Source organism: Ischnura elegans, chromosome 5 (assembly GCF_921293095.1).
Source record: "Ischnura elegans chromosome 5, ioIscEleg1.1, whole genome shotgun sequence".
Classification (NCBI taxonomy): Eukaryota; Metazoa; Arthropoda; class Insecta; order Odonata; family Coenagrionidae; genus Ischnura; species Ischnura elegans.
Window position 1 is genome coordinate 57,303,809 of NC_060250.1, and position 26,489 is coordinate 57,330,297.

General features: G+C 38.7%; 1 protein-coding gene across 1 annotated transcript; it reads right to left on the reverse strand.

Moving 5' to 3' along the window:
- Positions 1 to 1,254: 1,254 nt before the first annotated feature.
- LOC124158918 (G-protein coupled receptor Mth2-like) lies at positions 1,255 to 26,489 on the reverse strand. The gene is made up of 6 exons (XM_046534338.1): positions 26,405 to 26,489; positions 22,405 to 23,239; positions 8,579 to 8,657; positions 4,753 to 4,937; positions 4,437 to 4,599; positions 1,255 to 1,764 (listed from the first exon to the last, which is right to left on the reverse strand). Exons 2-6 carry the CDS (start codon positions 23,228 to 23,230, stop codon positions 1,461 to 1,463), a joined length of 1,557 nt encoding a protein of 518 aa, XP_046390294.1. The 5' UTR covers positions 23,231 to 23,239; positions 26,405 to 26,489; the 3' UTR covers positions 1,255 to 1,460.

A 26,489-nucleotide genomic window follows, 5' to 3' on the forward strand; every position in this document is an offset into this window, starting at 1 on the left:
CTGTGGTGTCTTTTCCCTTCCATTTTCTAACAAAATAATGAAATCGTTCATCCTAATGAAACTTATGGCATTCTTTTCTTTAATGTTGAGCCTTAAGTTCCGTGGTCTTGAAGTGTTATCAAATTGCTTGAGTTAGTTTTCCTTGTGATTGAACCCCAGGCCAGGTTGCTTGTTCTGTGTACTAATTGTAAGTGCATCAACTAGCCACTGCATCACTTTCATCTATCTATCAGGTATTTTATCTACTCTAAGCACCTGTCTTGAAATTACTATAAAATCTCTTTGGCCATTTCTACTTGGAGTTCACCCCACTAAACGGCCATTTTTTCCTAAAAAATAATGATTTTCCCAATCAACCCAATGTAAATTAACCCTCCACTAAGCCACCCTTCTTCCCAGTCAGCAGCTAGGCCTGAGAAACTCCTTAAATAGTCTCCTTATGTTTGGATGGACCTAGGAAGTGATGGGAAAGAAAGGATTTGAAGATACGAGTCCTCTATGTATGATCAATATTTCCCTAATAAAAAAAATGACTAACCGTCGAGGGTTGATCTTAGGGACAGAAATGAAATGAAATGAATCATCAGGGATAATTTTTCTGGGCTATAAAATTTCTTCACCTCTAAAATTAAATCCTCCATACAAAAATTGATAAGGAACACCATAAAAATGATGAAATCCTTCAGAAAGCTTCAAAGTTGTATAGAAAATATTTTAATCAAAAGGAAATGTAAGCAATTTAAACATAGTGTTACTTGGGTGGGTGGGTTTGATTACATCTGTCTGATTATAATTGAAACTATCCATATTTCATATAGAATGTATTAAAAGCACAGCTATAATGTTGCTTGTAAAGCCTATGTTTGGTTTAGAGATGCATTGCCCTCAGCCAGGAATGAGAGTGAATGGCTGGTATGAGAGTATTACATCATCATTTGATGGAATGGATCATGATTAATAAGGCATTACACCTCTTAAGTCAGTGGCGCAGCGAGGGGGGGGGTTTGGGGGTTAAACCCCCCCCCCAAAACTAAGAGAAATAATTAAATTTAATCATTTTAATTAATTGGATTAATATTACTAACAGAATAGTGTAAGGATTCATAAAATATCCCTCAGAAAGCCGTAAAACTCACCTTTCTGAACCGTTTATCACAAAATTCCGCAATTTATTAATCTCCCACCTACCGCTTATCGTGGTGGGTATTCCATACCCCCACGCACACCAGTATTAGTAGCACCAAAAACCCCCCCTAGCCTTAATTCCTGGCTGTGCCCCTGTCTTAAGCTACTTCTTAAAATTTTTGCATTACTATAAATGACTAACTATACAAAACTACAGTAAAAAAGGAAAAGTTACCATTTGCCCCCGATATTGATACATCCATTTTCATGGTATTTAATCAACGTTTTCCTCTTAACCTTGTAAGTGATCAGAGAGAGGAGAAAGTAACCTTAGATCATGACCCTGATTGAGATGTCGACATTTCCCCAACCCCTGCCAAATTATGCAGAAACATAGGTGCATTTGGGGCCATGGAAGTTACGAGATGCCTCATCTTCTTTCTCATTAATCTCCTCACGTTGTTCTTGCAGATAAAAATGATGAAAACAAAGAAGCCTTGCAATGTGTTCATAGTATCCGTAAACAGCCACATGCAGCGGCTCTCTGTTCGAAGAACAACGTTCACCAGCTCCAGTAGCCAGCTCCCAAAGATCCAGCTTACTCCCATCAAGATCATGAGTCTTATGAAGACTTGTTTCCTAGAAGAGGAAAGAGCAAAGGCACTAAATTGGAGGCTCTGAAATTGATTAACTTTTAAGCTTCAAAAAATTATAAAACGATAAAATTGTCTGTTTTTCTTACGATTACTTAGGTCAACATTAATAATAATTATTGGGGAGACCCTTAATTTTGGCCAAAAATACACAATTAATGAGTAAAGGTAAATGTCAATAATTTATGTACTCAGAAGCTAAATCGCAATTCATGGAAAGAAGTTGGTAGAATGAAGGGGAAAAAAATTAAACCACTTGAGAACAAATCACGAGGAAGAGAGGAGGCATTAATCCTCTTGGATTCAGTTGGTGACGTTATCAACTTTTCCACTGAAGTGCCACAGCTGTTGATTTTTCGCTGCCGATATCTCGAGAAGTAGGCAACGAAAAAAAAAACAAAAAAATGCTGGTCTCTATAATCAAAATAGTCATGAAATATAGGTACGAACCTGCAACGATTACATAAGTGAAAAAAAGGGGGGAAGGATAGTGGACTGTTGACTGACTGGTCATGGTTGATGGCAGAGAAAATGGCGCCTTGCTACTACGGTTATGACTCGCTACTGATGGTGAGGCATCTTGGCTGAGTAGCAATAAAGAAAAGAAATTAGATGGAAATGGGCCACGTAATAGATTATCTATGAGACTAAATGATACTTTCAGCTCGTACATGGCGGTGTACTTTTACTAATTATGAGTTCATAATTTTATCTGTGGTAGGTAAAAGTGGGCTATAAGTGGTGCATAGGGAATGATACTGTAATAATATAAAGAAAGACTCCAAGTATCGAGTCTAAGATTGAGTGTAATGCTTTGCGGAACATAAACGTAGGCCCTTAGGAAGGATGAGAAAATATCGGAGGAGTTTGAGATAGGTGTTTGGAGGAGAGTAGAGTAGTTGAAGTGGATGGAGAGGAAGAAAAATGAAGTGCTAGGCATGATGGGCGAGGAGAATCTGGTTTTGGATGGAGTGAATACTGATTGGGGTGGAGATATCATTGACTGTGTTTGACGGGAGAATATTTGGCAAGCGGGTGCGATGCAGAGACCTTATAGGTACGCAATAATTGCACGTCAAAACTAGATAATAGTTTTAAATTGTTTTTTTATTTAACTGAGGTTTTGGGGGAATCTATCCCCTCATCCCCCCATAGTCATGCCACTGAATACTCCTTTCACCAAGGTTGTAATCCAATGTCGGCTCTAGGTCGGCCCTACGTTGGCTTAAGTTGGCTGTAGTATGCTGTGAACCAATGTCGGCCCTACTACAGTCCAATGTTGTATATGTCAGCCGACATTGCCAACATGAAAACGATGTCGGACCGACCTCGAGCCGACCTAGGATGCTACTGGGGTAGAAGCAATCAATATCCCAACAATATCCAGACAACATTGTCGGCGTAAACATTTGCCATCTATGCACTATCTATGTTGATACAAATAATGTTGTATGGACAACTGTCAAATATCCAAAGGACCCGCCAAACAACGTTGCATTGATGTCCAATAGTGGACATGAAGTTCCATATGGAATACATATATATTACAAAATCTCTTTGTTATCTCCACAACACCAAATGAGTAGATAATGGGTGAACTTATTATGGTTTTTGGTAATCCCTAGACATACAGACAAAACAATTGTGCTCTTCAATTCCATGCATAACACATACTACCTACGGATAGAGTTGGGAATAAAAACTTTTTAATATCACAGATATTACAACTAAGATACCTACGTAACGATATTTTTACAACTCGTCATGGATATTTCAAAAAGAATATCTACTTAACGTTTTCAAAATATACATTGTGTAATAATAACGTGTTTTGAGTATATCAACCTAATTTAGATAACTGATGGATACAATCTGCTGCTTGGGGAGAGAATAGCATTTTAAGATAAAATGGAAAGGATTAGACCAGGGGCGGTCTGGAGTGATTGGGATCCCATGACTTGGGTACATGGTAGGGCCCTCTCAGCCGGGAGATTCCGGGGCCTTCCCTTAGAAAAATTTTAGGAAATTGCATGCCTGGAACTGAATTTGACACTATTCTGGGTCTTAAGAAACTAGTTAAAGTTAATAAAAAATAGAAACTTCGTAATAAAGAATTTAAAAAAGTGAGAATTTCATTGCTTATAAAATTTAATATTGTATTATGGTTCTATCATCTATTTGGTGAATTTTTTCCTTTAAACTGGAATTGTGGTTAAAGTAATCTGAGCCTTTTTTTTATCACACCTTTCATACACGCTTCACAATAAAAACAAAGATTGTGTGGGCCCCCTAGGCTCAGGGCCAATGGTGATACGGGAAGTCCAGTTTTTTAGATGTGTTAACTTGCGAAGTGTTTCCAGGAAACCTACCTTAAGAGGTAGAACACTAATAATTATCGCATATATTCATAATTTAAAGCTTTTTGCTCTTTAGACCCACAATTTTTGTTAATTATGATTTATCGTCTCTGTTCCTGTGCATGTGATATTTGTGTGAATCCATAGCACTAAGTATTGGAATCTTTAGCAATGATTAGCATATTCTCTCAGCTAATGTATTTTGTGTTTAAATTTTCCTGCTATAAATCCTGAAAAATTAGTACAATTTAAAAAATAATTATATCTGTACTGCAAATACTAATCCTTTCATTTCACTCACCTTTCTCTGTCTGCCCTTGTCATGACATTCCCTTCTCCTCTCAGTATGGATGTTTCCTCAGTTACCTTGTGAATGTTGTAAATTGTCAGAGAAAAAAGTACTATATTCAGCACTATAATTATTCCCATTGGAATCACAAAGTATGCCAATCTGCTTATTCCACCTATGAAAGGAGAAAAAGTTTCTGTTTTAATTCTGCCGGTATAAAATTGTTCCTTTACTTGTATCTAGGTCGCATTATTAGGCCAATGTTTGTTGTATTTTTAGAGTACAATCATGGCTATTGGATCATATATTTTCAATTGTTAGTACTTACGAGCAGAACCGCATATTGTTCTGAATTCAGGAGCAAGAAAGGAGTCTGCAGAGGCTGGATGTAATGCTGGAGGTGCTGTTATTATGACTATTAACAATGGTAGTCCCCACGCGTACAGCATGAACCAAATGAACTTCTTCGAGTCACCTTCTTGATCAATGTGGTCTGACCTCACTCGGAGATGCCTGTAGGTAAAAGAAAAGACAAAACTTAGGTTATTATAGCTTGTACCTCATTTTATGCATTGTTGTTTTTACTTTTTCAAACAGATAACATAAACTTCAAAATTATAATGTTACTTAATAGTCCCTTTATGCAGTAGATTTTCATTATCTGGAATATTCGATAAGGTCGAAGCTATTGAAGGGAACACATGTAAAAAAATGAGTGCCAGAGCTCTGAAAAAGCTAAGATTCCTTAGGTGTGTTGCGGAAAGGGTTTAGGATGAAAAAATGAAAGAGGACCATTTCCTCTCATTAGGTGGACCCTCGAATGTGCAGCAAGCATATTGGCATCGGGAAGGAAATCCAGGTGGCAGCATTAAATTAGGTATTATTGCCACATAGAAATGATCAGTAGCATTAGTACATTTGCTCGTCTGAAACGACAACCAGCCAGCAATATGCCAGTATTACTTTCTTAGCTGAGTGTCTATAGCATCATGCCACAAAATACATAGAAGGAGAAGTTCATGAGCAATAAAATGAGCGGCATTTATAATTGTACCAACCAGAAAGGGAAAAATGCTGTCTCTCTGCATAGGTTCCCTAAAACCTTTAATTTGAGAAAGAAATGGGAGCATGTCTTGAGAATGGGCAAGAGTTAGCTAGCTTACTTATGAAAAAATTAGAAATGGTAAGACTGAAATATGGCGGGCATTGCAACTTCAATACATTTTTTAATAACTACTGAAAAGATATTCGCTTAAGTATGGGATTTTCAGGAAAGGGGATGCAGACGGAAGGAAGGTTATTCATCATTGTAATAACTGTCAATGAATTTTCAGGAATCCAATAAGCCAGAAAGTTAGGGTTGGGGAAATAATTAGAATCTTGATAACTGAGAATAATGTGACGCGGCTAAGACCAAGCAATAACTCGTAGCAGTATTCAAAACCCAGCATGCATACTATTCTATGTACCATGAATGCCATGCATCTGTATACTTAATGTAGTCTAAGTAACATAAACTTGTTTATAAATTTTTAAATTTTTACTCTAACATTAATAGCAAGATAGTTTTACATAAGGGAATCAAAAGTAGAGTGGGAGAAATGGGACACAGGGAGGTTGTTAATTATTATGTCAATGAGGGTTTCTGAGTGGGAAGTGATACAAGTTAGATCGAAAACAAAATATATTAGCTTATTTAGGTAGGATAGCTTATGTGAGGAGATGCCTCATAATATTTTTAGATGATATTAATAATAACCTATTGTAATAGATGACTAACAAAATCGTAATATACTATTCAAGAATACGGAAAAGGAAGTGCCAATTTTCTTCTAAAAAGCATGTATCTATCTCATAGGACTTCAAATTAATATCACTTGTTTGTAGGTACAAGTCCATTACAAGAACCAAATACTCCAGTGCTTCAACTACAACAACTTCCAATATGTCATTACAGTATTTCACTTCACATACTTCAATGAAGGGCCTCTTGAAGTCTTCAGTGGCACTGCAAGAGGGGTAGGGTTTGGGGGATAAACCCCCTCCCCCCCCCAGAGCTCAGAGAAATTTTTAAGTTAAATACATTTTACTTATTTGGATCAGTATTACTTATAGAATAGTGATAGAATTAATCAAATATCCCTCAAAAAGCCGTAAAACTCGCCATTTTGAACCATTATTCATAAAACTTTTCTGGGCGGACCCCCGCAACTCCTGCTTACCCTGGTGGGTATGCAATACCCCACACCCGTAAGTATTTTTCACACCCCTCCCTAGCCTTAATCATAGATGCGCCCGTGGAAGTCTTTATTGAACTCCAAAATGTCAGACATGGAGAAAACTACCTCATCCATTACTCACCACTGATCGCTTCACAAAATTGCTGTCAACACACCCTTTTCGTTCACCGCCAAGCTGAAGGACTAGTATACAAACCAGTCGATCATCTCCAATTCATTTCTAAAATTGGCAACCAGATATCAGCTACTTTGATTCCCCTTGATAAAACATGAAGGGTAGCAACGAGATTCGTCAAAAACTACTACAACGAACAGAGCGCTACTCGGCTTTTACACGAGTTGGACTGGAAGCTGCCACAGACTCGGGAGCAATTATAAAGGACAGATATACTTCAGAGCGATACGGAAAATCTCACCTTAGAACTAGAGATGAAAAAATCGATTTCGATTGTAATCGAAAATCGAGTTTTATCAAATATCGAAGAAATTGAGCTCGAGTCATGATCTTCGAGTTTCGGTCCAAATTCAAATTTTCACTTCAATCTTGACTGTGGCGGGTTCGCGCGGAGGCCCCATTAACCACAACCCCGGAAAGGCAGCGGGCGCCGAGGACGCGGAGCTGCGAGAGCGACATGTAGGTACATATAAAAGGCCGTGTCTTGCGGCATATCGGTAGTTATTGCTGTAAAACCACCCGGCTGTAAAGTCGCTTGTGGGCTATAGAATAAAGAGGCCAAACCCGGAACGGAGCATTTAGTTATTTTACGGCAACAACACATTGACCATTTCGGTCGATCTCACCAGCGTCACTACTATGCAACATCATCCTTTCCATGTGATAGACTATTCTGCAAGGCTGGTGAAATTGGAAAGGAACGTCCTCGATCGTCAAGAAAGCATCTCAAGCATTTTACAGAGGAGCAATAAAATCAGTTCTGGGCTATGTACTCGGGTTCCATTGATACTATTCTTTTCTTGGAGAGGAGAAGTTTTTAAAAACTGCTATGACAGTGGCGTAACTATAGGGGGGACGAGGGGGATAAATCCCCCCAAAAGCCTTAGAGAAATAAAAATAATATTAAAAACTATTGTCTAGTTTTGACATGTAGTAAATTTTAACGTAACCTTTTAATGAAACCCAAATTTTAAGTGCTGAAATTATGTGAAATGTATTTGCAGGCATGTCATTTTTCCAAAATTTTCCCAAAATGGGGCATGGGAGTACTTTTTTTTAAGAGCTGGCTAGTCCTGATGCCTTGTGTTACTCATCCCTTCCATCTGTACCCTTGAATACCGGGATGTAAAATGGCCGATTTGAGCTGTATTCAGTGGTTTGGGAATGGCCATGAGGAAGGGTGACCTCCCGGGAGGTCGCCCTTCCTCATTCCCTCTCACCCCCCCCCCCCCCAATCATATTCCTAGTTACGCCACTGGCTATGGACATTGGCATTTAAATAACGCTCTATGGCGAAAAATAGTTTAATAAAATAGGTATAAAAGCTATACAATTAGAAAAATGACCACAATTATTTGTTGTTTTTTATCAGTTAACTTACCATACATTCGACTAAGTGTTATACTTATAGAAACAGAATTACCCAGTTAAACAAAAATGTGAGTAAAATTAAAGGATTTAGATAGTAGGTGATTGGTTACTTAACCAATTCAAACATTTTTGGCGCCTATTTTACGAAAAGAAGCTATGGTGGGTGATGAAAAGAACAAAACCCCATATAAGCGCAGTCAATTATACATAAATTAATAAACTGCCGCCATTAGAGGATTTTTGATATGCTATGAAAGAAAATCGTGTTTCTTTGCAACGACTAAACGGCTACATAAAAATATTTCAGAAACAGTGCATCAAACGATTAAATTCAGTCAATAGTAATGGTATATATTTTCAATACATACCTGAATCTTAAACAAATGTCAATCGAGATAGTATTCAGCCAGAGAAAGGAAGACAAAAGACCAAAATACACGACGAATTCTGTAAAAAAAGGAGATAAACTTTGGTAAATTTTAAGTTGTCATTAAATTATCACTTCAATTTTATTAAGCTGTACAATATCGCAATGAAACATTCTGCTGTTTAGAGCGCGAAAAAGGATTGGCTGCTCATGATTTTTTCAAATGGATTTTTTTGAGCAAAATGAGAAGTTGTTATGTATTAGTTTGCGCTAATAATCCTCGCTAGATTAAAAAATAGGTTCATTGAATATTAAAAATCAAATGAAAAACATCTCTAAAGACAAAATCTACATCACTTCTTTTGAAAATGCAAATCAATGTCGAGAACTCACTAAATTTGTTTAACTTTCGGATCATATTTGGAAACAACCTCTTTCTAAAGTTCTTTCGAAGAATTTATCCTCTTTTAATTCATAGGTTCATACAAGGTTGTATCATGATCGTTGTCGCAAATATGCATTTTGAAAACAGATGGTAATTTCTTAGTATTAAACTTTTAAATCATGCCATATCAGTATCACTCATTACATAAGTTGGTGGATTTACATGATATGGTAACATCTTGTCTTGAATCGCTTCTTTCATTATACATTCATTATTCGGAATTGTGCAAAATGGTTAAATTTAAGAATTGACGTTCCCGTTCTGAGGTAACCGATCCGAGACTTCAATAGACCGAGTTCAGGAAAATAATGAATGAATGAATGAATGCTTTATTGATGCTCTGGGAAACCCATAAGAGCAAAAAACCTAAATACAATTAAACATTCTGCTCAAAAATACAATAATTATGAAATATCACAACATAAGCAACATAAGCAAAATTAATCAACTCAATGATTTGTACAACTCAAAACAATACATTTACGGTTTTAAATATTCATACAGTTTACTCTTGAAAGATTCCGGGGTGGAGGAGCGTTTTATTAAGGGGGGTAATGAATTCCAAAACTTAGAAGCAGTGATCTGGAAGGAATTTAGGTATAGGTTGGTACGGGCTTGGGGTATATGGAGAAGGTTAAGGTCTGACCGGGTTCTTCGGAGGGAAACACTAGTCCTGTAAGTGAATAAGTTATACAGGTATTCAGGCGTTTGAGTACGAAATAGGGAGAACAGAAGAGATCCCAGGAAGTACTTCCTTCGGGAGCCAGTAGGCAGCCATTTCAAGGCAACAAAGTGCTCAGAAACATGATCGTCTCTGCGAAGGTCGAATATAAATCTAATGCAGCTGTTAATTAGTCGCTGGACACGTATTTCAAGAACATTTGTTAAATCACAATACACTAGTATACAATGATCCATAATTGGAAAAATCAAAGAGGTTACAAGTGCTATTCTCGTGTGGACAGGTAAATTTTTCTTTTGAAGTTTCAATACATAGAGAATTTTATTTCCCTTATTGCACATTTCCAATACATGCTGATCCCAATTTAAAGTAGTGGAAAGAGTGATGCCAAGGTATCGAACAGTTTTTTTGAATTTAACAATGCTCGTGTGAACACGAATAGGTGGAAGACTATCATGATGGATGCTATTTAAAAGTCTTGAATTTCCGAAAATGATTGCTTGAGTTTTTAAGGGGTTTAATTGTAGGCAGTTGGTATTGGCCCAAGAGATGATGGAGCTAATATCACTGTTAATAGTTTCGATAAAAAACGGAAGTTCGTCACGAGAGCAGTGAATATAGATTTGCAGATCATCAGCATAGAGCATATAGTTGGCGTGACTAATGGACTTAGCCAGGTCCAGGGTGTACAAAGTAAAGAGGAGAGGTCCAAGGACGGATCCTTGAGGTACGCCGCATGAAATCGGGAGCCATGGGGATAACTCGTCACCTGAGCCCTTGACAGCTTGACTTCTGCCCGTCAAGTAGGAGTTAAACCAGTTTAGGGCAGAGCTGGAAAAATCGAGGGACTTTAATTTGCGTAAGAGAACTACGTGATTGACTCGATCAAAGGCCTTACTAAAATCGAATAGAACCATAATGGTTACCAATTTCTTGTCGGTGACGAGACGAATATCGTTAGTGACTTTAAGCAGGGCAGTCTGTGTGCTAAAACCCTTGCGGAAGCCAGATTGGTAAGGGTCTAGTTTACCAGATGATGTTAGAAATTCCATGACTTGAGAGTGCACAATCCTCTCCAGTGTTTTAGAGAGGGCACAAAGAATAGAAATGGGCCTGAAATCAGATGGGTTTTCGGGCTTGTTGACCTTTCTGACGGGCGTGATAAGTCCTTTTTTCCAGGCAGCTGGAAATCGTGCGTAGGATAAGGAATAATTAAAGATTTTAAGGATAAATGGAAGTAGGAACTGTGTGGCTTTATGAACAAACATAATAGAAATATTATCATGACCTGGGGAATTAGATTTCGTCTTCTTAAGGTGCTTCAGGGCAACATCCGGAGTGATGTGTTGAAAAAAGAAATTATTGGCATCAAACGGAACATAAAGGTCGTCAATGGTCGGTGCATCTGTTGCAGTGTCGCTGGTACTACTCGACAGAGAGGTAAAAAATTGATTTATTTGATCAATGTCAATATGACCTGGCAGGGCATTGGAACGCTGACGTACTAATCCGAGGTTCCTCAATTCACGCCATATGGACTTTTGGTCACCGAGTTTCGAGAGTTTTGATGTATAGTAATGGTGTTTGACTTCCGTTATGCGGGCTTTGACCATATTGCGATAATCCTTAAATGATTGGAAGTCTGCAGGCTTTCTGGTGCGAATATATATTCTACGAAGATGATTACGTTCGCTTATTAGATTACGGATTTCTTCATTAAACCACGGAGCGTGAACGCGCTTAGGATAGCACGTCACTAGAGGTGCCAGAGCATTGATACATTTCAGTAAATGAGAATTAAAGCAATCGACCTTAAGGTCAATACAGTCGGACTTAAAGATATCGCTCCAATCCAAGCCGCAAGTTCATTCTGGAAAATACATTCGTCAAAGTTTTTAAGTTTACGGAATTTAAAAGGCTTTGGGGGTGTGGTATAGAGTTTAAATCGATAGGAAATGTGAATGAGATCATGAGCTGACAAAAAGGGGACAGGCATTTGAGAGTATGAGATCACCTTATCAGGGTCATCAACAATAAACAGATCGAGTAAAGTATGACTGGTTGCTGTATGATGAGTAGCAGTAAACGGAACTAAATGAAGATTGTTACACAAGGTAAAATTCCTAATATACTGACAATCAGATTTGACTTGGAGGAGATCAGAGTTAAAATCTCCAGTTATCACAACGTTGTTGTAGGTGGAAAGAAAACGAAGAAGGTCGTTTTCGAAAACACTCATGAACCCAATTTTGGGAGGACGATAAACAACACATAATAATAGCTTTAAAGTATTTGGGCTGATGATGTCGACAAAAAGATACTCCGGTCGGGAACAGTAAGTTGAGGGAGAAGAGGCAACGACTGAGATCTGAAGATCCTGGCGAATAAATAGTCCAACACCACCTCCCACTTTACCGAGACGATCATGCCTCAGAAGATTGAAGTTGGGCAAAGACACTAGGACATCAGGGATGTCGGGTTTAAGCCAAGTTTCAGTGAGGCATATGATATCAAAAGAACATTGGGAAAAGTAAAGTCTGAATTCGTCAATATGGGCGTACAAAGATTGGCAATTAACACAACATATCTGAATGCAGTTAGATTGAAAAACTCTTTGAACCAGATGGCAGCCCTTGGGTTGACAAGTTGGTTGCTAATCCACCAATGAAGAAAGTTTATCAGTATCCTCCGTCGAAGAAATGGTGAGGCGCTCGGAACCGTCTTCTTTGCGAACGTAAATCCTTCCATTGCGCACCCAAACATACTTGATTTTGCCATTTTTCTTCAAGTCGCGAACCACTGAGTACAGTTTACGATTGAAAGGCGTAAGGGATTCATTTACGTACACTGGGGCCGCAGGAGAGAGGCTGAAGCCTATATCTTTGGTAGTGAAATTTCTCTTCCCACTACGGGCGGCGACAACCTTAGAGGCGAGTGAATGCCGAAGAAAACGGACTATCACTGGGTTAGGTGAATTAGACCCTTTGCCATGCAATTTAAGGCGATAGCAATAATCAAGGTCAGACACACTGATGTCCACACCAAGCGCTTGCCCTACGTTACAGACGATAGAGTCAAGGGTTTCACCATCGACGAAGGGAACACCACGAAATTCAACAACATTTCGTAGCCACTCTTGCTCAGCCCTATTGAACTGAACTTGAAGACTCGAAACACGATTTGAAATTTGGATGTTGTCTTCAGATAGGTTGTCAAGGCGTTGGTTAAGGCTAGTGAGAGAAGCCGAAATACCTTTGAGGGCATCCGCATGATCAGTGATGCACTTTTGGATGTCGGAGAGAGACGATTTTATGTCCGAGTAACCCTCTTGAAGTTGCTTTACTCTATCAAGTAGCTCCTTAACCAGGTCAGCAAGAGGCTCTTCGGAAGATTTCCCTATGCCAGGTTTTAAGGGCGTGGAGTCAGAGCGAGAAGCACGTTGCCGAGATGTACAGTCACTTTCAAAAGTTTTAGGACAAAGTTTGTGGCACCACTTCTGCTTCTCAAGAAAATTTAGTTTCCCTAACTCCATTTGTTTTCCTTGCTCACGCACTGCAAATATTTCGCTTCCATGTGAAGATATATGAACAAAGAGGGAGAAGTTACTTGCTAAATTTATCGTTTTGTTTCGATCTTTGATGGATTTAATGATTGATTTCGTGTGCATACTCTGTGCCCTTGCTCCGGTTTTCACTGCTGGTATGATATTATGTATTACAAAAGTTTCTACGTTAGAAGCCGTGGTGGCGTAGTGGAGTTAATGCGACGTCGTCATAGTGAAGATTGTTGGATCGATTCCCCTGCTCGGATTTAATATTTCAACATTTTTTTCCTTGTAACTCCTATTGCATTTAATAATGGGTTTCAAATAATTTAAATTCGCTGTAACCGTTATGTACTTTTTTAAATGGTAAATGGTAATATACAAGTTAAGAATTGGGCAAAGGTTGACGTATCATTTTTATGGATTGCTAGTAGACATTTTGAGCGTTAGGGATTTGCAAAAGGGGTAACCGTAACGGGTGATATGTGTGATCCCTTGAGACGGGTGATATGTGTGTCATTATATGACGTCCAACTTGACTTACATACAGCAAATAGCCTTTATAATCATCACATACTACTTCATTTGGGTTTTGCGTTGAATGTGTTTTCTAGTTTACAATCAATGCAAAGATCCAACTAATTTGTCAGAGCGGATTCATCCAAGTAATTGGCGAGCTGGTAATGGAGACCTGTTGATGTAATACCCTATTGCGAATGCACAATCTAGAATTTTATCCAATGAATTAGAAGAAGGCCTAAACAGCCCTAAGAAATAAAAAATATCTTAAGAGACCTCTACGCCATCATCAGCGCAAACCAAAGTACTTCCAATCTCCTCCCTTCCCGCCCTTCTATCACCCACAGAAAGGCACCCAACGTGCGCAAATATTCCGATCCACCCGCCTCTCTCTCTCCCCCTCAACATGCAACCACCCAAGATGCAAGCGCTGCTTCTTGTTTCGCTCCACCTCCCCATCAGTCATCAACATATCTTCCTCTTCTCCTTTTTCCTTTAAATACTTCCTTTAATTCCATCTACCGACGATCCTACAATTTCTGCCCTGCCTACTACATTGGAGAATGCACCACGGCAGTATCCATTCGAATGAACAACCATCGCCTCTCCACCAAGTCCCCCATTCGTTGAACCAGTACTCCAACACAAAATAGTTCCTTCGAGCAGTGCTTTTCCCTTTCCTAAATCGAAATACTACCAGAAAATTCACCAAGCACACCTGGGTGGAAACAGCGTTCAAACCGCCAGGGCTGAACGTCGCTAATTGCTAGCCACCAGCCAATCCCTCCCCATTTCCCCCTCACCTCCACCTACCCCCTCAAACTTTCCCCCCCTAAACTCCACAGAAGACATCAGCAATCCAAAAGATGAGGATATTATCATTCCAAGGATTCCCATGATCCCATCTGATATGCCCAATGAGTTCAAATAAATTCAAATTTCGGCTTCGTGTTTCATTCGCGATGATGATTAGCTAATTACTATGTCAACCGTTGAGTGTTAGTAGTCTGAATTTAGGAAATCCGTGTTTTTCTCATGAACAATTATGTGTCATGTTCAGTGTTGGTAAACTATCCGCTTCATTTGTTCGTGCGTCTAATAACAAAGCAAAAACTGTTGTATATCAGAAGGTGCTAGTGCAGAATAAACCCAAATGTGTAGTGTACACTCAGGTTCGTTTACATACGGGGCACGTTTACGGAGTGCACTTTTACCAAACCGAGTTATAAATGGCTCGCCACAATTTGGACTTTATTAACTGCTTTATAAAACCACGATGTCTAAATTTTGATAAGTCAAAACATAAAAATGAGAAAATTCACAGAAAGAAATTGGTCATGTGCGCCAAATATGGCAATCGATTGGACGCCGTCCTCAGGTGTGCGAGAATTTAGTTCGTTCTATGAGCTCCAGACTGGAGGCGGTCATAGAAAATAATGGCGGTATTACTCGCTATTAATTAGATAAAACCAACGCTTACGCCTTCCGAAGAATAATTTGCAAGCTTTGCCATTCTTGTATCATGTTTTGATTTTTTCTACTTTTATTGGTCGATAAAAGATGTTACGAAAATTTACAATTATTTTTTATGCGTATGTACTGAAAAAAACACGGCAATCAAATTAACAATTTTAAAGTTTTCCATAAGTTTTGGGTTCGCAAGTAATTATTTTTGATTATTTATTTAATTATTATTTTCACTTTAAGTCATTTTCATTCGATCATTCGGGGAAAGATGATTGATATCCACAAATTTAACTTACCTGGGATTCATTTTATAATTTGTCATGGTAATAGAATTTACTTCATTCCTTTAGTTTTCATTTTTCAATATTTAAAGGTTTATCTGTTTAACGATTCTCAGTTAAGTTAGAAAAACTTGAAATTATTTAAGAGTTGTTGAGGGTTATTGAGCTCTACTACCCTCTAGCGCTATGTGCCTGCTACGGTAAGTGTATAGCGTGAGTGGGTAATTTCACGGAGACAGATTTTCGTTTTGACAGTGCATAGGTAATTCTCTCCGAGGGCTTTTTTCAAAAATCTGGCGGTGGTGGACATTTTTCTGTTGAATGTCGTTCCCATCCTGTGTGGTGTGTAGGTAACACTGCAAGTACAAAATATCTGTCCGTCGCATGTGACGTTCAGACCCTTGGCGCCTTTCGTTAAGAACAAGAGAAAGCCGATTCCAGCTTTCTCTACTCCCTATCTTTTTTAACGTGCCCTGAACGCGCAAGTGAAGTTATTTGTCGTTCGCCTTAACACAGTACTTGAAAGAGGATTCAAATATTGGCGAATTCCTTATTTCCGCCATCTTTAATAATGATATATATGCAGGGGTGCCGACTCATAAAAAAATATTGGGGAAGCCCATACCGGGGGTCTTGCCCAGGGAATTTTTATAAATAGTGCGTTTAAAAGTTTAATTTCGAAGCTCTATTTTGAATCCCTAGACTGAGGTTTGTGGTGATGAACACTGTGCTTTATCACCCGTCTCAAGAGACGTGTGATAAAGCATGGTGCTCATTGCAGAAAATCATAATAATAATCAACAGCTTTCTAAACTAATTAATGCTATGTATGACCCTTCATCGCCAATCTTAAATCACTAAGTTAATACCAACGCTGGGTTTGAATGCGCCCCTTACCGTCGGGTTACGGTTACCCCTTTTGCAAATCCCTAAAGTTCAAAATGTGTACTAGCAATCCATAAAAATGATACGTCAACCTTTGCCCAATTCTTGACTTGTATATTACCATTTACCATTAAAAAAAGTATGTAACGGTTACAGCGAATTTAAAGTATTTGAAACCCATTATTAAATGCAAAAGGAGTTACAAGGAAAAAAATGTTGAAATATTAAATCCGAGCAGGGGAATCGATCCAACAACCTTTACTATGACGACGTCGCATTAACTCCACTACGCCACCACGGCTTCTGACGTTGAAATTTTTGTAATACATAATATCATACCAGCAGTGAAAACCGGAGCAAGGGCACAGAGTATGCACACGAAATCAATCATTAAATCCATCAAAGATCGAAACAAAACGATAAATTTAGCAAGTAACTTCTCCCTCTTTGTTCATATATCTTCACATGGAAGCGAAATATTTGCAGTGCGTGAGCAAGGAAAACAAATGGAGTAAGGGAAACTAAATTTTCTTGAGAAGCAGAAGTGGCGCCACAAACTTTGTCCTAAAACTTTTGAAAGTGACTGTACAGGAATCACACACCCAGGTTTTCTGCAGGTCATCCAGAACTTGCAGGTCCCCATCGGACATAGCAACACAAGACAGATGGAAAAATGACTTGCACTCGCCACAGTTTAGGCCCTTTTGACCACGTCGAGAGCCTTGATTACACACACTACAGGTAGGCATAGCGAAAGCAAAGCAGGAGCTCTGAGGAGACAACCTTTCAGCTCGAGAGCGGAACTGGAACTGAGATTGTTACAGAACCCATTAATCACATTTTAATTCAATCTTAATTATAGCTCTGGTTTTATGTATCTTGATTTTTCTGAGACTGACCCTCTAGTTAACAAGACCGCGAATAGAAAACTAATTTTGTCTTTTCCTGTATCTGATTGCAATTTTTTCAAATACCGTTGAACTTGGAAAACGAAGAACTTAGGCTGCTCGTGAGTTATGTTAGTCTGGGCCACATGGACTGCGCCAAGAGACTAGGATGGATAAATGGAATGGAGAATAGAATGGAAAAATAAGTCGGCGTTCACTGCGTTTGCGGACTTCGATAATGCTTCGACACCAAGAATTGAAATTCAATTATAAAAAATATTTGAGTGCAATACAATGGATGGAGAATGATACGCACTGCGTGTAAAAACTACTCTCCACTCGTATCTCCTGTCAGCTAATTTTTTCACATCTACGTATTTCTTGTCTTTCACACCCGACTTCACCTGTGCCATATATTTTAGTGGTAGTGTTCTATTTCCATTTTTGCCATTTGCTTACCCATCGACGATTGCCTTAATCAGGCCATCATGTCTCAAGATAATGCCAACAAGGTTGATCTGCCTTCTTCTCAAGGTTTTCACAAGACTTATATCCTGCACTTCTTAGGACTTCCTCATTACTTAGAATCCATTTGATCCTCATCATTCTTCTGTAACGCCAAATTTCAAAAGCCTCCGCCGGTTGTTTCTCCGCTCCTGTCATTGTCCATGTCTCACTTCCGTAGAGAATCATACTCAAAATGTAAGTTCTAATAAATTGTTTCCTCACTTTTATGCTTAAAGTTCTCGTGATAAGTAGGAAGATCTTTCTTTTGCTGGAATGCTCTCTTCGCCTGGGCTCTTCTGCTGATAATTTCTCTCTTGCTTCTCCCTTAGTTATCCTGCTTCCCAAATAAAATTATTCATCCACCCCTTCTATTTTTTGTTTCCCTATTCAAAGCTAGTCTTGACTTCTCTCCTGATGCATACTAATACCTTGGTTTTCCTTGTGCTTATTTTCAGGTGATATCTACACATTACTCATACCAACCAGAAACTTACTACATCAGGGGCGCAGCTAGGAATTAAAGCTAGGGGGGGTTTTAGGCACAACTAATACTGGGGTGTCTGGGGTTGTGGAATACCCGCCAGGGTAAGCGGGAGGTGCGGGGCCCTCCCCCAGAAAAAAAATGAAAGATAAATGGTTCATAATGGTGGGTTTTACGGCTTTCGGAGGGATATTTTATTAATATTTACACTATTCTGTAAGTAATATTAATCTAATTAAGTAAAATGGATTAAACTATAAAACATTTCTGAGCTCTGGGGGGGGGGGGGTTATCCCCCAAAACCCCTCCTCACTGCGCCACTGTACTAAATAATAATTAAAACCGCAAAGACTATCTTTGGAAAGTCATGAATTTGGTTGATAAAATATTTCGAATGTGAATTTCTGCCTTGATGGTGAGTGAAAATCTTGCAATCTTAAGATTGGTTTACAAATTGGATTAAGAAAACAATCCTAAGATAGTTTGACGCAGCGCTCCACTCGATTTTCGAATCTAATTAAATGCGCAGTGCAGAGGCGTAGCCAGGAATCTCGTTCGGGGGGTCCAAAAGCAGGAGGGAAATTTTTTTATAAATAGGGTACTTAGTAGAGGGTTTTACACTAATTTTAACGCTTTTCATAATCGAAAAAACTTAATTTGTTAAAAAATATTTTTTTAATTTCATGATTTTTAAATATTATGTTATCTTTTATGGGGAAAAGTATCTGTGTTTTAATATTTCCGGGGGATGGGGGGTACGGACCCCCCCTGGCTGCGCCACTGGCGCAGCGAGCGAAATTATATTCAAAGCCGACTGTTTGAAACGTTTTTTAAAACATATAATCCCTGTTGAGCGTACAGTGGCGGAAAATTGACGCGGAGCGTATAGGCGTCTGAAAGCGGCCAGCTCTGAAACTATTTGAAGACGTCCGTATTCCAAAATTTTGTCCTCGTAATGCTCTAATGTAACAGCAAATTTTGAAACCACAAACCGGGGAAATTCATCATATCCGTAACAGTATGGCAACGCGTAAAAGATTACGAACTACGAATTCTTTCCCATATTCTCCGAAGTATGCTCCGTCCACGTCTCACCTACAATGGAGTTTACAATCGTCGGGAAATTTGTAAACATTACCGAAATATTTGAAATTGAAACTGTATCAGAGCTCCTCTTTTTTGCATACTAATAACTTAATTTCCATGGTTCTTAATTTTAGCTCATATTTACCTACCCATTATCCAACTTATATTTACCAGAACCTTCTTCAAATCCTTCTCTGACTCTATCATTACAGCAATGTCATCGGCAGATCGCAGCAAGATATTTTTTCCCCATGAATATTTAATCTTGATGTCTTTCCTTTCATTTCGTTGATGACACTATCGACGTAAGAGCTGAATATTACGGGTGGCAGAGCACAGCCTTGTCTCACTCCTTTACTAATTCTTGCTTCTTCAGAGGTGGGTCCTGATTTTATCATCAATATACGATTTTTGTATGAACTGTGGCTGATTCTCCTTTCATTGTAAAGAACTCCAATTTATCAGGATTCTAAGTGTTGATACCAATCCACGTCGTCAAATGCCTTCTCTAAGTCCACGAACGCAACAAACGTGGTCTTGTTCTTTCCCATTCCCTTCTCAATGAGCAACATTGGGCCAATATTGCTTCTATTGCGCATTTGCTTTCTCTGACTCCGAATTATTCCTCATCCAAGTACTTTTCTGCTCTTCGTTCTATTCCTCTATAGATGATCCTTATCTTCGACGCAGGTATTGTGTCAAGGTTCGCTCTTTTCCTCTTGGAAATCGGGATTATGATGTTCCTCTCGAAGTCCTTTGGTATATTGCCGGTTGCAGGGGCGCAGCTAGGAATTAAGGCTGGGGTAGGTTTAGGTGCAACTAACACAGGGGTGTGTGGGGTATGGTATACCCACCAGGGTAAGCGGTAGGTGAGAGATTAGTAAATTGCGGAAGTTTAAAGATAAATGGTTCAAAATGGTGAGTTTTACGGCTTTCTGAGGGATATTTTATTCATCCTTGTTCTATTCTATTAGTAAAATAAATCAAATTAAGTGAAATGGGTTAAACTTAAAAATTTCTCTAAGCACTGGGGGGGGGAGTTTATCCCCCAAAACCCTCCCCCCTCGCTGCGCCACGGGCCGGTTGAATACGTTTCACTTAAGATTTTTACAACTGTTTTTTACATCTTTTGTCCTTGAATTTTTAATTAGATCTGCTGGAATATCATCATTTCCAGGCTCTTTATTCATCCACAGGTCTCTTTCCGCAGCATCAAATTCTTATCTCAAAACTAGTGTTCCCATGTCATCTGTACCCACTTCCCCTTCGCTTTTGATATCTTTCGCTCTTCAGCTGTTTCCGTTGTAAACTCTTCCAGTTATTCTTTCCATATTTTTGCTTTGTCTTCGGTTTCAATAATCAGTTCCCCATTTTTGTGTTAGGGTATTATATCGAACGTACCTTTCCTTAAAGTGGTTCCTCACTATCGCATACGCGACCTCAACTTTTCCAATCACACGATTGGTTTGCACGTCTTCACAGATACTTTTGATCCACGCTTCTCTAACCTTCCTCGCTTTAAGATACAGTAACTCGTTTCTTATTATCTTGTAACTTTTCGATCCTTCCAATAATCCCCCATTCTATTATTTCTTCTTTCTTCGATGATATCTAAGACTTTCTGCGTGATCCAATTGTTTTTCACGACGGCTGCTGAGAGCTTCTTCTGCTGCTGCCTGTTGTCCATTTCTTATACATTTCCAGCTCTCTTCCACTGACCCCTTGGTTACATCCTCTCCTATTTTTCATCCTCACGCAGAAAACCACTATTTCACGATGACGACTCTTTAAATACCTTCTTTGACAAGCACATAATGCTGTATGATATTTACAAAGATGAAATTCTTGGTTTTAGTATGGGATGGAATATTTATCATTTCGCATTCAAACGAAGAATTGTGTTAAGAGCGAAAAAATTGACAATCGCAAAAATCGTTCATACATGAAATTTGTCATGCTAAGCAGTCTCAGGACGTTAATTGACTAGGATTCAATGATATTTGATCTTTCTCATGTTCATATTAATCCCTTAAATGTCGCCAGCATGTTTCGCAATATCCCATTCAAATGGAGAGTCATTAGAAAAAAACCGAAAATCAGCCTATCTCCAAAATCACTGTCTATCACTGGTGGCCATTATCCGTCACCCGGCGGACGCACTCGGTGGCTTTAAGCTTAATCCCGAGAAATCTGGATACAGGTGCGAAGAAGCCAGAATAAGGAAAAGAGTGGGACAAAAGGGTACACTGTCACCCGCAATTTTTAATGTACGTATCGATAAAGGCTTCAATGAAATCTAAGAGATAGCTTTAGCAGTGAAAAAATGATCATACTTCTATTTTCCGACCACAAAGCAGTCTGCACAGACGGAGAGAGATTCAGAGTAGGTATACTCAATTAAACATAAAAGCCACAACACACATGAATGAGTGGAAAACCGCGAAGAATACTGAACTATCAAGTTATTAGTATAGGTACCGCAGCACATAAGAGACTAAGACTAATGTCAAACTATAGAGACAAACCTTTACGAAGAAAATGAATTTCATTTCATGGCAAGCCGAGTTCGAAGCGATGAAAGACACAAGAAAAAAAGTCGTTTGTAGAATTGGGATTGCAGGAATATATTTTTTTAATTAAGGTATACTGCTGCAGTGGCGGATACAGATGGGGGCGCAGGGGACACGCGATCCCCCCTTGCGGGCCCGCCCGTATTGCCATTAATTGCAGAACCACAATTACACTTTTTTATATCATAAGATGGCATTGTCTTGTTTACGTGTGTAATAAATTTAACTAAAATTTTCTTTAACTCTGCATGTGATTTGATTATTTTTTATTAGTGCAAAAGTAAAGGTAACTCAACCTATCTTTTGCGTCCCCTCTCGAGTTTTTTTTCTTTATCCGCTACTATACTGCTGTTGGAATATCTCGTTCAATATTATGACTCTCCGCTCCGCTTCATATAATAAGTTTATTTCCTTTACTCAGTCAACTTGTTTTCCTAGGGTTTATTAAAACATTAATGCTATATGCTACTTACCGATTGCTTTGCATGAGGTGCTAGACAAGTCTTCCCGGAAGGCTCTAGATATCAGTTTCACTACATATGAACCAAGAAGGCTCACAATGTGGCAAATCAAACACTTTCCGAGCAAATTTCGCAGTTCCGACGTGGTGAGGTAAACGGCTAGTGATATTAAGAGGAAAAAAATGGAGACAGACATCCCTAGGGGGGACGTCACCTCCCGAATGCTATCACAAACGTCTTGGGAACCGTTTTCGTTTAGGCACACGTACGGGCGGTATTGGTCCACCTCGGGGAGGTATTCGAGGCAGAATCCAGAGTTGTCAATCCCCGTTTTCTTGATGGGGAGAATGGACAGTGTCCCGTCGGTGAAGTTGAGGAAAAATTTATCTTCCAGGTTTTGTTTAGGGTCAAGTAAGTAGCCCAAGCAGGTGTTCCCGTACAACAGCCTGAAATGATCAATCTCTGCCGTACGCACGGTCAGGCTCACGTCTGAGCTCACTTTCGGGCGAAACCAACGCCATTTCTTTCCGTATGGGACACACTCCTGTGTAGTCTTGTTCATGGCTTCGTCCCTTTTACAGCACTTCCTGAGGCAGGGCCTGCCCAGCTTGCAAGGACAGCCGTAGACGTAGGTCCTCCCGTTCGTGGACGTAGTCCAGTAGGTGCCCTTTGGATATAGGACATTGTCGTCTGGATCCCAGGCACTGCCGTTGTGAAATATCGTGCCATTGGTGAGATTTACCGCTGCCCAGGAGCTGCAAACAATGGACGAGTGACCCGTACATGTTGTCACCAACAGGAACACAACAGAGCAGGTCAATGATGTTGCTCTGCTCATCTAGGACACCTGATATGCAAATGAAATAAATTATATATTAAATTTAAAATCGTGTGAACAACAGAAATGCCCAATCCATTAGCACGGCATTTTACCACTCTTGCCAAAACCGGCAACAACCCCACCCTAACAGATTACTCACCCACCTTTCCCGAAACTTTTTTTGATGCTTATCCTCTCTACGCCACTATTTGTTGCTTACACGTCTGTTTTAAGTATAATGCTGTGTCTATTCCATTTTTGTACCCTCCCCTCCCAAATTTATTTTTACAGTCCATCCACCCAAATTTTCAATGACTTACAAATGATACTACGATGGCAGGACTACCAAGGTGTATTTTTTGTCAGAAATTTTTATCCACTAATGAATACATCTAAATAATTTGACAATTTTGTATTTTGGAAAAAATATTAGCTTTTCTACGACAATTTCAATAAAAAATAAGGCTTACGTAAATGTTAATGAGTTTGAAACAATAATGAATTTTCAATGTTAGTCATTAGTCTAATATCATTGGGTGGCAACAGGTAACGTCAATAAAGCTTTACATATTCTTCTTGGTACGTTAACCTTGTCATGATGATACTAATGTAGTACGCTGTCTACACCGCAAAGTTAATAAAGCTAAAGCAATTATCGGCCTCTGCACAGGCGACCTAAAATGAAATAGAAAAATCCGAGATCACGTGGTAGCTTGGATCAACTGAGTGCGACCATTGTGTTTGTTTTCATGTTATGTATTTTCATTGGAAATTTTATTTTCAGTAAATAAAATATTTAAATTGGGAAAGAACTATCGGAATTTAAATAAAACATATTTGAAAGTATATTACTTGCTATTTTTTTAATTTCCCTTAATAATATTGAAATTCAGGTTACATTCTGGAAGTAAGGAAATAAAACTTTGTAAGGTTCACAGTTCACAGTGAACCTTACAAAGTTTTATTTCCTTACTTCCAGTATGGAGAGGTTTCACAAAGTTAAGCCTGAAGTTATTAGTTATATTCAGGTTACATTATTGGCCTATAAGACATTATTCGGTTTTGGTATTGTGCTGCCACCTTGTGCGCTATTTCATACTCTGAGGTAAACTCGATAAACGCTATTGTCGCATTGTTTCCTACCCGAGGAAAATATGACTAATGTCCAAGATTAATTCTCCCGTCTCAGGGAAATGCCATGAAGCTACTGCGCTTCTAATGATCCGACGATATGACAAATTAACTCCATTAAAAAAATCTATTTCATTTTGTTATTTTTTTAAGATAGATATAAATTTTTCTGAGCGTGATATTATCCCACGGGTACGTAGAAGTGTGAAGTCTTATTATCAACTCGATAAATAAATAATGTGTTGATTCAAAGGCCACGCCAGATTTTTCATGCACATGAACACTCTGTAGTTGCATTATTGGGGTATGATTTCTTAACCATTGTTTTTGCACGAGTAATGTTTAAAAATAAAGTAGTTCAACATGAAAAAGCTGTTACTGCCGGCTCAATTAGCTGGATAAAACTGTCCATTAAAATACTATAATAACTGATATGATAATTCATAAATATAACCTTTAAAAATCGATGCATACGTTTTAATAAATTGATATAATAATTAACCATATTCTCTGTACCCTAAATTTGCATTGCAAGCGCGATGGATGATGTCTAAGATGGAGAAATATTTAATAACTTGCGAAAAAAATGTATTGAATGGCACAATGGCAAACCAATTTCCTTTAGCTCCTGCCTACGAAAAATATCAAGACAATTGTTGGACCAGAGCGGCGCACTTTCCCAATTCATTGGTAGGTCAATACTCTCCCGAATTTTAAATGAAGTACCTAATGTGCGCCCACCCCTTGATATTCCTTGGTTACAATAACCCATGGTACTACAATGGCAAGGCCGTCAAGTTGGATTTTTCCAATACAAAACTTTGCGTGCTGCGGGCGTAATATCACGCCACCCGTGTTTTTACACGTCGTCGTTTGCCTTTTTTTTTAAATAAAAGGCTACATCTTTAAATCTAGCCTCTAAAAAAAACTAATGAAAAAAGCAAAATTCATTCTTAAAAAATTATTCCTAAAACCTATTCTTCGCATTTAAGGTTGGTTGCCAAGAAATTGTACTGCACTGAAACGTCAGTATTAAAATGGCCAGCATTCAGTGGCGGATGCAGATGGGGGGCGCGCGCCGCCCCCCCCCCCCCACCCTTGCGGGTCCGCCCGTATTGCCAAACGTAGCAAAACCACAATTGTAACTTTTTTATATCATAAGATGGCATTGTCTTTTACATGTGTATAATCACTTTAAATAAAATTTTCTTACACTCTGCCAGTGACATGATCATTTTTTATTGCGATAAAAGTAAAGACAACTCAAGATATATTTTGCGCCCCCCGCTTTAGCATTTTCTGTGTCTACTACAGCCAGCAATGGGGTACAGATCTACAGTACTAATGACAGCACGGTAGGTGTTCATCTAATTTATTTATGGGATTATAGAAAGGTATAATTTGCTACCGGTTAGTAATTGATTCAAGTAAGTACATCCATGCACAGACGAAGGGTTAGAATCAGACGAATAGTTAACCACAAATAAAAAAGGTCAAAGGTTAAAACTATCCCAATATACTCAGTGCCGCAAAAAAATTCAAAATGTGGAAGTACTTACTTAACTGGTGTGTTTGATTCAAGTAACCATAAACTGTCCTTTGTAAGTAAAAAGAAGCCTCGTGTGGCGTGTTTCTCCTTTTATCAGCGTAGAACTTAGAACATAACCCAGAATATAAAACTTTGCGTGCTATGGATATAATATCACGCCATCCGTGTTTTTAGACATCGTCGTTTGCCATTTTTTTTTTAAATAAAAGGCTACATCTTTATATCTAACCTCTCAAAAAAACAAATGAAAAAAAGCAAAATTCATTCTTAAAAAAATATACTTAATACCTAAGGAAATGTACTGCAATGTAATGTCAGTATAGAAAATGGCCAGAACTTGGGTACGGACCTACAGTAATAACGACAGCACGGTAGGTGTTGATTTAATTTATTAGTGGAATAATAGAAAGGTACAATTTGCGATAGGTTAGTAATTGATTCAAGTGCATCCTTGCAAAAACGAAGAGTTAAACACGAATAAAAAAGATGAACTACTCTCCCAAAGTACTCACCTGGTGTGTTTGATTCAAGTAACCATAAACTGTCCTTCGCTAGTAAAGAGAAGCCCCCTGAAGCGTGTTTCTTCTTCTATCATCG

Bases quoted from the DNA above. Each gene is read 5' to 3' on its own strand.
- LOC124158918 (XM_046534338.1), bottom strand. From the start codon at position 23,230: ATGAGCAGAGCAACATCATTGACCTGCTCTGTTGTGTTCCTGTTGGTG. The intron at 4,600-4,752 runs GTAAGTACTAAC...CTCCTTTCATAG, and splicing joins AACAATATGCGGTTCTGCTC to GTGGAATAAGCAGATTGGCA. The intron at 1,765-4,436 runs GTGAGTGAAATG...TTCCTCTTCTAG, and splicing joins ACAAGGGCAGACAGAGAAAG to GAAACAAGTCTTCATAAGAC.